Here is a 10,761-nt window from a genome sequence, read left to right as displayed (position 1 = left end):
GGGAACGTCAACACCAACTGAATATTTGACAGGTAAATGAGAATTAGTGAGACTAAAAAAAGAGTTGGAGCACCACGCTAAATACCGTATTTCGGTATATACTGGACATGGCGTTTAGAAAGATTTAAGGATAAAATCTCGTCTATTCACCTTAAGACTATATTCATCTCTTTAAACCGATTTATATTCGTTCATGAATGAAAAGGGTTACAATTGGCGAAAAAAGTGATACATTTGTATGTATGTATTTGTCTACTTTTGAGATTATGATTTTTATAAGTGTCACACATTGTATTGAGTTAAAAACCTATGAGAATAGCTGGCTGGTACATGTATATAACAATGATTTAATGTGTGCTTTTACTTTCCCTATAAAGATGTTATCAAGAACTCGACAAATGCATTTTCCCTATCTAACTTAGTCCCGGGCGTAACAGCTTCACGGTGAACTACCCTTCACAAGTGTTCAATGCATTGCGCATATTATCGATATACATTTAACGAGTTGTAACTTTGCACCTCGGAATAACATGAGGAAAAACATACAATTGCCGATTTCCGGTGAATCTCTTTTTTGACAGTTGTTGTTATTTAAGCGTTTATTTATATTGACCGCCGAGACGAATCCACATGAGCAAGAATACCCTCATACTTGCTGGTTCGATCTTACTAACCACAACAGCGTCGTCTTTTCATGCAGAATCTTCCTCGATCTTTTCTTCGTGTAATGGTGGTTAGGATTAATATACTTTAACGTTATCATCTACCAAAAACTGCTCTTGTTATTACCACCATCTTTAGTAAGTCACGGCAGGTCAATCAATTATTTCTGGAAATTTATATGATTTGGTCTTGACCGGCCGCGTGCCGTGGCGTGCACGCATCGGGAGAGTTTGAAGAAAATTTGACCGCTCGGTTTGGTCGGCCGGAATTCTACGTTTATAAGGGTCCATTCGACCTTTCATGTACTAAATGCACCTTTTGCTGTTGAGTATGGACCCCGGACATGTCACCAGTTATAACCTTAAAGGGTTTATTTTGAAGGTCAAGGTGGTGATAATTTACCTCCTGTATCAGCCAAAGATATGAATTTTGAGGCCAATGTAGGTTACTGTATGGCAACCAATGAGAACCTTAATGTACAGTTGAATTACCTAAGGGAAGGGCTGATGGTGCCAAGAAAAGGGCCTGTATTTCAAACCGTCAATCTCTGTGCTAGTGGCTCATTTTTCGTATATGCTTTGTAGATTTTTTTTCGCTACAGTTGAAAATATTTTCCGTACTTTTACTGGTGTCTCGATGTACACTTTTTAGACGACACACAAAATTCGTACTTTTCGAATCATAATGTCAAAGCAGAGAAAAAATATAGAAAAATTAGAAGATTCAAGTCTTTAATCTATAAATACTGGATTTTTATATTTATTCAGTCGATGAAAATAATTTTCGTATTTCGTAGAAAAAAATGAATATCATCTTTATGGAAATCTTTATGGAACATGCGAGAGACAAAAACCTTTTTATACGAGAGGTAACACATGACACATGACGGTTATGTTGTAAATCAAAGGGCTGCAGTTCTATGGTATTTTCTGATCTTTGCAATCTAAATCATACTGACTATCTGTATGTACTTTCCCGTATAAGTTTTTTTTATATACTATAATTCATCTTACGCAGCGACAGCGTTTTGATTTTCTTCAATAACAGTTTGAGATTTACATACGGAATTTTGCATGAAAAAAAATAGAATTGCCTCGACTAGGATTTGAACCAGAGGCCTCTCACACCCTCAACGAGACCGTTTACCTCTGCACCACGGCGAAGTTATACATATGAACCTTGAATAAAAACGAATACATAATGTAATTCTAAATTGAGAATTTCCATTTCGTGTTTGTAATCCTTATTAATTTCGAGGTATTTTGTTCACGATAAACGTGTTGTTTAACACTGATGAAAATAATTTATCGAAAATCTTCTCGCCAAAACATTCCGACATGTATATATTCCACTACTCGACAGTCAGATTTATTTGTGTACTACGCTCTGGAATCGGTAATCGGCATAGCTAAAAATAGCATTTTCATTGATTAAAATGATATTCGTGATAATCCGAAGCTTTACGGAAATGGCCGAACATTTTTCATTGGGTAAAAAAGATATTCACCCGCGAAATTTGTGATTGTAACCTCATGTTTCTATTGACTAATCTAAACTTTAAATTCACTGTAATTCGTTAAATGCCTACATTAAAAATTATTCTTTGCTGGTTTTTAAGCAGTTTTGAGTGAGAACTACTTTGCGTTGTTAGGACTGTTAGGAAATTTTGTGTTAGACCGTGGATGTTAGCTATGCATTTACTGATCTTACGATCAGAAAATACAAAAAAATCTATATTCTACCTTCAAATATCATAAATGATTCTTTTTTCTTATCCGGGAAGGATATCGCATAAAGATTAACTATTTGGTACAAATTGAAATATTTATCTTCTTGTCTTCTAAAGTTTGACATCTTTACGAAATGTCAGTCTCCCTTATATTAGATCTATATATATTTTTCATGAATTTATACACAAGTTATATCCTGAGCACTTTTCTGTTTCAGTTAATCCAGATGAGAATTTCAGTATAAATGGAGGTAAGGATTCCATAACGGAAGCGTTTAAGACAACTTCGAAATATGCAAAGATACGTATCGACATGAAGGTGAAATATGTGTTTTTATTATTAAATCTATAAAAGCTTTGAAATGAGTTCCTCTGATTGGCTGAAAAGTAACTTTTGGTAAAAAATAATAGCTCAATATGATACTTTATTATACAATCTATGAAAAGCTTTAAATTGCGTTTCTCTGATTGGCTAAGGGGTTAATTTTTAAAAACATAAGATATCAATATCGGAGTTTATTATATAATCTATTAAAAGATTTGAAATTCGTTTTTCTGATTGGCTAAGAAGTAACTTATTGTTAAAAAATACAGGTCAATATTTTTTTATATAATAATATATATAGAGATTTGAAATGCGTTTCTTTGATTGGCTAAGAAGTAACTTTTTTGTATATATAACAGGTCAATACCAGAGTTTATTACATGGTATATAAATATCCACCCGGTGAAATATCTTTGAAATGTCTTACCCTACTTGCCTAAGAAGTAACTTTTTGTAATAAAATGATAGGTCAATATATAATCTATAAATAGCTTTGAAATGCGTTTCTCTGATTGGCTAAGAAGTTACTTTAGTGGTAAAAACACGTCAATTTCAGAGTAAATTCACTGGTTTTTTTTTGTTTTTGTTAAAAATGATTTCCAGAGTATTCTCACCGTTTTTTTTACCTGAATATCGATTTATTTTCTGGTTATCTCAAAAAAGAAATTACAAATATATAGAGGATATTCAAGTTTTTTCTATAAATACATGATTTATTTTCATCGAGTGGTATGAAAATAAATATTTCATGAGTGGCGGTAGCCACGAGTGAAATAGGGTAATTGTCATGCCACAAGATGAAAATAAATCATGTATTTATAGAAAAAACTTGAATTTTCTATTTATTATATACATTTTTCTCTTTTTTTTGCGATAAAATTAGAAAGACTTTCCCTTAAATTTTGTGTACTGGCAGAATTTAAAAGAAAGTAGTTCCGGGGAGACACCAGTGAAAATACGGAAAATATGTTTCACTGCAGTGAAAAATAATTTTTTACAGTGAAAATACGGAAAATGAAAATACGCATTTTATTTCATCAATATTTCTCAATATTTCATTTATAAGTATATAATAAATGACGTGACGTCACGACCCGTTTGTTGTTATTATTCCGGAAAAAAAGTTTGATGACTCGCAAATATAAGACGAATAAGTCTATTTTAGTTACCGTCTTTACATTTTTAAGAACAATGCGAATTTAGCGCCCAAATGCGACAAAACAAAATTATGGAAAATTTTGACAAGCTGAAAAATGTCGTTTCCAATGGCTATCGCCTCAGTCAGTTCATATCCCATCGTATTAACTTGCTCAAAGTCGAAAAACTAACATTTTATACATATTTCAAACGTTGATTTTATTTATTTCCTTATTTTAGTAACTAGTTATTGCTCCGTCATGAAGGTTAAATATTAATTACATAAAAACTGTTTTCATTTTTGCTACAGATTTATTATGATCTAACTTTTAAAATACAAACTGTAATTACATGTTTTTATAGTAAGGAAACTGAATGAAGCGAAATTTGTGATATGTGTGCTTTACTTAGTTTGTTTGTTTGTTTGTTTGTTTGTTTCATTTTACGCCTTTTTCCAACAGTATTTCAGTCAAATAGGCGGGTAGTTTCCTTACTGCGAATTGCATATTTCAATGAAAGATACATACAAATTATGTAAATCGCACGAAAATAGGCACGTCGCAGCCGTGACTCGAACCACGGGTATCTGGGTGGCCGATCCAGCATGCTAACCACCACACCACAGCGACCGTTGCGTTTTCTTTGTGCTAATTGGCCTTATATATATATTTTAAGTTTGAATTATGTACTAGGATATGACAGTTAATAAAGGCGACACTACGTTCGCGGAGATCGTTGGTGCAGGGACTTCGTACGTGAGTTATGCCCAGGCAGAGACGTGTAACTGTAACTGGGGTTGTAAACATGGAACATTTAGTATATCTACAGAGGGTACAGGCTTCAAATTCAGCTCTTCGGTAAGATCAATATTGACTTTTAAACATTGTGAGACTATCGTTTACAAGAAAAAACTATAAATTATAAAGAACCATTATACAATATGTAATAAAAAAAACATTTTTAAAATTTTAAGGATTAAGATTTTGCATGTGTTTGGATGTTAATTTCTCAATTTTGAAATTACGTTATTAAAAATGACTCCTGTTGTGATGCTTGGTTCGTTGTCCGTCTGAGAACTTTCCTGGTATTCCTAGAAAATTATGTTCAGCGTTTATGGTATACCATGATAATTGATGTGTATAAGTAATAGAAAGAGCACCGAAACACGAGGCTATCTGATTTGTACGAGGGGTCGTAGCCCCCGAGTATTAATCAGATTGCCGAGTGTTTTGGTGTTCTTTCTCTTTTGTATCATAGTCAAACATAAAAGCACGTTCCCTGTTGTCACAATATGAAACCCCGGCAAATATGAACCAATTAACGAACATCTGAATATGACATTTCTGTCGCTTTCCCTTTCTCTGTCGTCACAGTATGTAAACCCCAGCAAAAATGAGCCAATCAATGGGCATGCTCTGGAGTGCGGGTAACTAATACCCGCACTCCAGTTAACGCACTGTGCATGTATATGAATACGATTTAACCCTGACACATTTTCAACAGAAAGGTCTCAAAACTATGATACAATTAATTCATATAATGATTTTTTTTTTTTTGTTTTTTTTTTAATTTCTTTATATTAATGTGTACATGAATACGCCAATGTAACCAGGGTCTTTCAAATAGAAAGATCCTCATGTAAGGTACACTAACTCAAATATGGCAGTTTCATGTAGAAACATATATTGCAGTGTTTGCTAGATCTAATCAATTTATGCTATGACAAAACTCGAAATAATCTGAACAAGTAAAAGCAGTTTTACCTCGTCCGAGTATCTTTTTCTAAAGATACATATTCTTTTTCCTAAATTTGCATCAATTCATGTTTATCAATTTGTATATAACAAGTTGTCCGTGAGTGGATTCGGATGGCAGCCATATGTAGGACCTCTTACTAAAAATAATGACAACACGAAGATGTCAGCAACTTGCGGGGGATATTGCGGCGGTTGTGAACCAAGTGGGTCCCTCTATCTATATCATGATGAAAACACAGGTATGTAGAAATTTATCACCCATAAAGAAAATTCATTTCAAATATAGCAGCGAACGTATATTTAAAGTGACATTATGCCCATTTAAGGGTGACTGAACAGGTAAAAGTCGAAATACGAGGTGTGTGCAAATATGAATGCAACTAGGCCCATATTTCGCTTTTAACCACGTTTTGCACGAACTTTGTACATGTATAGCAAGGACGGTTATGTAAGCTCTCAATTGATACAATACATGTGTAAATCAGTACAGTCTAGCTTTCACAATAGCTCTACTCGTGTAAATTAAAGCTACAAGTAAAATGGTTTCCTGCGGGGAATGATATAAAGATATTTCATTTAACTATTTTCAACATTGTTTTGGGAGAGGGGAATAAATAAACGTTTGTATCAGGAATATAGTTGACAATAATCGATCAAAATAGAAGACTGGTGACCGTTGATGACCGGAGAAGGTCGAACATAAAACAATTACATGTACATGTATTTCTTTTTAAGAAAATGAATAAATAGCCTACCATTTTATGAATAATTCCAAGCAAAAAAAATAAAATAAAGAAAACACACAAGTTGACGCAGAAAATATCTATATTTGTTATGACAGATGCCACTACGAATATTTTAATTTTGTAGATTTTCAGTATATACAATTTATTGTTTGTAAAATTTGAGATACAATGATAACTTTCAAATACATCATTCAAGTTTTTTCCACCTTAAACGGTAAAATAATTATAGAAATATCACGTAACAGTTTTTTGTTCTTAATTATGTGTAATTCTGACTAATTCCATAGAGGTAATTCCATAACGTACCGACAGACGGTATTTAGCCAGGTTTTCGAAAAGGTCAATTAACCAATCGTGTACGGTTTACAGATCACATGCTCCTCCATGTAGCGAAAACAGGTCACGTGCTCCTCCATGCCTCAAAAGTTAAACGCGTACCAATACCAATGATTAGGAAAAGGTCTCCTTTCACTAACAAAATGCGGTCCTATATCAAGCGCCGCTGTATTCTTGGTATATAGGCAAAAGACATATTTAATTAAATATGTCGTGTTTATGGGAGCAACGAACTTTCTTTTCCATTTGTCACGCGGTTGTGTAAGAAATTTAAAAGTGATGTGGATTCAGTAAAATATGCATCTCATGAACGCCATACGAAAATTGCAACTTCACCAAAAAAGGTTAACAAAGTAAAGGATTTGATTGCTACTGATGCAAGATTTACAACTACATATATAGCTAAATCCGTTGGTATCCCTGTAGGAGCTGCTCATACAATTCTAAGAAGCGATTTTAAAATGAGAGGGAAACCTGTAAGATGGATACACCATCTCCTTTCAAAAGAGCAAAAACTTGCTCGGGTAAGAATCTCAAACAATTGTTGAAACAGTTCTCTAAATACAACAATCGAAGTGTATCATCACTGGCGATGAGAGTGGGTACTTTTATGCGCCCAAGCGAAAGATATATAGCAAAAAATCGGCAACCAAAGGAAGTCAAAAACTTAGCAAACCAAAATGCACCATGATCGTCAAAAAGGTCATGTGTGTAATTTTTCTACCACGCAAGGTCTTGCTATTCAAATTCCCGAACCAGAGGTAAAATCTTTAAATGCCAAGTTTTACAAAGGCAAGGTCCTTCACAAATTAAAGAAATATTTAAAAAACCGTCGACCAGGAACTAGTCTCCATGGTTACACAAAGCGACCATTGTACGAGAATATCAGAAACAGGAAAAGGTTATCGAGCTCCTTCACCCTCCTTATTCGCCAGATCTTGCCCCATGTGACTTTCCAATTACCGAGGCTCAAAAACACCTTGCCGGATGAAAAAAAAAATCAAACTCGAAAAAAACTCGGTTCGGCTATTTACCAGTGTCTGAACAGTTTACCTAGAAAAGATGAAAACACATTTGAAAAATTTGATTAAAAGACTAAAAATTTGTTCACGTATATCACATGGTGGTGAGTATTTTGAAGAATTGAGATAATTATTTTGACACTGTTTGTGAAGCACTTATAAAAATTGACCCGGTTGCATTCATATTTAAACACCCCCTTAAAAAGTGTACATTTTGCAATTATTCCTTTTAATTTTATAACAATATTTGCATGAACGATAAATAACTCACGTGGTCCAAGGAAATTTCTGTTAATATCCATTGTAATGTACCTGCAAAGTGCGCGACTCACATACACACACACAGTGGAACAGAGAGCAGTCTTTTCAATATTGAATTACGCAAGAGAGCGGAGTATTACCATCAATTTAACATTTTTTAAAAACAGTTAATCAATCACCATTATAACAGTCAATCTTTTGAAAGATATTGTCAATTCAGTTAAACTAGACAATGAAAAAAATGAGCATTATGTCGATTTTTAAGTTGTTTCTTAATTGCTTTGAGCATTTCCTGTCACAATGAAATGAAATAACCTGAGTTACCTGACAGGTGAGCTTGAGTGCAACTGAGTTGCCCACGTCTTGCTTAGAATGGTGGACATGGTTCTATATTTATACTAACAATAAGCAGCAAGTTCTCGGGTAGGCGTACTGAACAACTTTTGTCCCGTTTATGAATCTTTATTTATAACATACAATGAGAGATGTTGCCAAAGAGACATGTATAATAGTTTAAATGAGTTGACAGCCCATTTGCGTCGATATAGCATAGAATAGAGAGCTCCCTTTGTCAGATGCGCAGGTCGCTCATCCCTCTTACTCGTGATATGGAAACTCGGGAGTGAACATACTCCCTGGAAAGAGTTCCTTTTTCCTATTATAACCTCAGGAACTTTATTTGTGTAATTGTGTGCAGGATTATCATTTTGTAAACCTTAAACACGAGGAACGAGCGGACTATTCATGTCATATTGCAAATCTAAATTTATACTGCTCGTAAATCTAAAGCTTAACATATTAACGCAAAACCTAGTCAACAACTGTCTTACGGTCATGCAATTATTTATCAGCGAAATGCATACCTGAAGCGCTTTTGCGACTCCACAGCAAGAGCACCGCAAAGGCGGGGCAATAGACGTCCGAATGAAAATTTGTATAAGTAATCAAAAATAATCTTTCATTTAGGGAAGAGATTCAATCAAGAAACTTGTTCATCTTAATTGTTCTTATGATTTTATATGACATCCAATGTGGTGACATGTTTTACACTAGGTGCACAATTCATCAAACGTTTATAGTGGTCTACTAGGCAATGCTACATGCCAAATAAAGAGGCATTGCTTTTATTATGTGTTTTCCTATACCTAAGTCTACATAAATCAGATGAGTACCGGGGCAGGGCAAATTTTGACAAGAGAGTCATGAATAATATGACTTTTGTAGAAATCTATAAATTGTTGCTATTTTTTTCTTCTTAGGGTCATATTTTGATTTAATGGGCATGTTATGTATCAATTTTGAAGAGGGTCAACAAGGCAATATGCTATATGACAAATATTTAAACTCTGAATATCCTCAAAGTAAGACTGAAATACAATAAGTGACCCCAGGGGGCGAAGCTATTATTGACTCAAAGGGCGTGATTAATATTGCAAAATATTCAAAATTATTAATATACAAAATTATATTAACTAAGTGACCCCTAGTGCGAGACAAATATAGACACATCGACTTATTATAAGTATTATTTCTGCCAAAAAAGTTTTATAATTTCCATCGGTTCAAAAGATACAAAGCGGACACGAAATTTTGAAATTCATACATAGTGGCCTTGATCCTGACCTACGGAAGGTCAAGCCAGCGCTCTGCACAGCGTCTTATTAACATTTCTGCCAAGTAGTTTCAATTTCTTTCCACCGGTTCAAAAGATTCTGACGGATGGACGAACGACCGGGTGCATAACATTATATTACGCTGAAATTTCTTCGGGCGTATTTTGACATGACGTCATTTGCGTTATACAAACATAGCGTTAAGTAATTATTCGTTTTATCGTAAACAGTTCTTACTAGGGCGTGATTAATGGAATTTCCGTATAGCTTCCTGACTAAATTCATCGGAGTTGTTGAATAAAATTATGTTATTCAGATCGTTCAAAAGATCAGTATTGAACATATCTCTACACATCAGTAGCTTATATGCATTAAATAGCGACATATATATCATGACATTGCATGAAAGTAATTCTTTGGCATCACTTCTTATATTTACAGTGGTTGATGAAAGCAGCGCAGTCCTCGCCAAGTGTGTCTGAATCAAGGATAGTTTTTCATACCATTTGCTCAAAGATGAGGATGAATCATTCTACGCGAATTCAGTATCTTTCCATCTACCCTTATGCCCCCTCGACGGAGACATTACTTAATGTCACAAGATAGCAGTTGCAAATGAATAAATTATACCTAAAAAACAGTTAAATTGTGCACGAAACTGGCACTAGCACCAAACTTTATATCCTTGTTGTTGCTTTAGAGAATTGATTTCTTTTACATACAATGACTATAGCCTTCTTGTAAAGTTATTTCTCTTTTTATTTTATTTCAGGCTTACTTTCAATAATGTACAATTATAAGCAAATGTTGAGTTTAAAAATTTCTGTATCATTGGTTTTTGTGAGTTTATTTTTTTATTTTTTTATTTATTTATATATTCATTCATTCATTCATACATTCATTCATTCATCCATTTATTTATTTATTTATTTTGGAGGGCGGTTGGTTTTTTGTTGTTGTATATTTTATTTTTTTGTTTTGTTTTTTTTTTGTTTTTTGTTCTTATTATTATTACAAATAAATCTATTGCATATAGTTATGAGTTTTTTTTATTTATAAAATGGTGCTATTTTGTCAGTTGTGGTTAAATTATGCAATCGTGAAAGATGAAGTACCGAAATAATTGATAGATCCCTACTCTGACCTTTTATTTGAATAACAATAGATTTAAC

The 10,761-nt window shown here is 33.7% G+C and overlaps 1 protein-coding gene across 1 annotated transcript; it reads left to right on the top strand.

Moving 5' to 3' along the window:
• Window positions 1-6: 6 nt before the first annotated feature.
• LOC132739449 (A disintegrin and metalloproteinase with thrombospondin motifs 20-like) lies at window positions 7-10,186 on the top strand. Its single transcript, XM_060727169.1, has 5 exons — window positions 7-32; window positions 2,611-2,711; window positions 4,547-4,711; window positions 5,703-5,850; window positions 10,031-10,186. The coding sequence occupies exons 2-5, from the start codon at window positions 2,706-2,708 to the stop codon at window positions 10,069-10,071; spliced, it is 360 nt and encodes a 119-aa protein (XP_060583152.1). The 5' UTR covers window positions 7-32; window positions 2,611-2,705; the 3' UTR covers window positions 10,072-10,186.
• Window positions 10,187-10,761: the final 575 nt, after the last annotated feature.

The sequence above is a fragment of the Ruditapes philippinarum genome, unplaced genomic scaffold, assembly GCF_026571515.1.
Source record: "Ruditapes philippinarum isolate M1 unplaced genomic scaffold, ASM2657151v2 ctg19882_1_1_1_1, whole genome shotgun sequence".
Taxonomy (NCBI): domain Eukaryota; kingdom Metazoa; phylum Mollusca; class Bivalvia; order Venerida; family Veneridae; genus Ruditapes; species Ruditapes philippinarum.
This window is presented reverse-complemented; position numbering and strand designations above follow the sequence as displayed.

Excerpts from the sequence above, each read along its gene's own strand:
- LOC132739449 (XM_060727169.1), top strand. Across the intron at positions 4,712-5,702 it reads GCTTCAAATTCAGCTCTTCG|TTGTCCGTGAGTGGATTCGG; the intron begins GTAAGATCAATA and ends GTATATAACAAG. Across the intron at positions 5,851-10,030 it reads ATATCATGATGAAAACACAG|TGGTTGATGAAAGCAGCGCA; the intron begins GTATGTAGAAAT and ends TTATATTTACAG.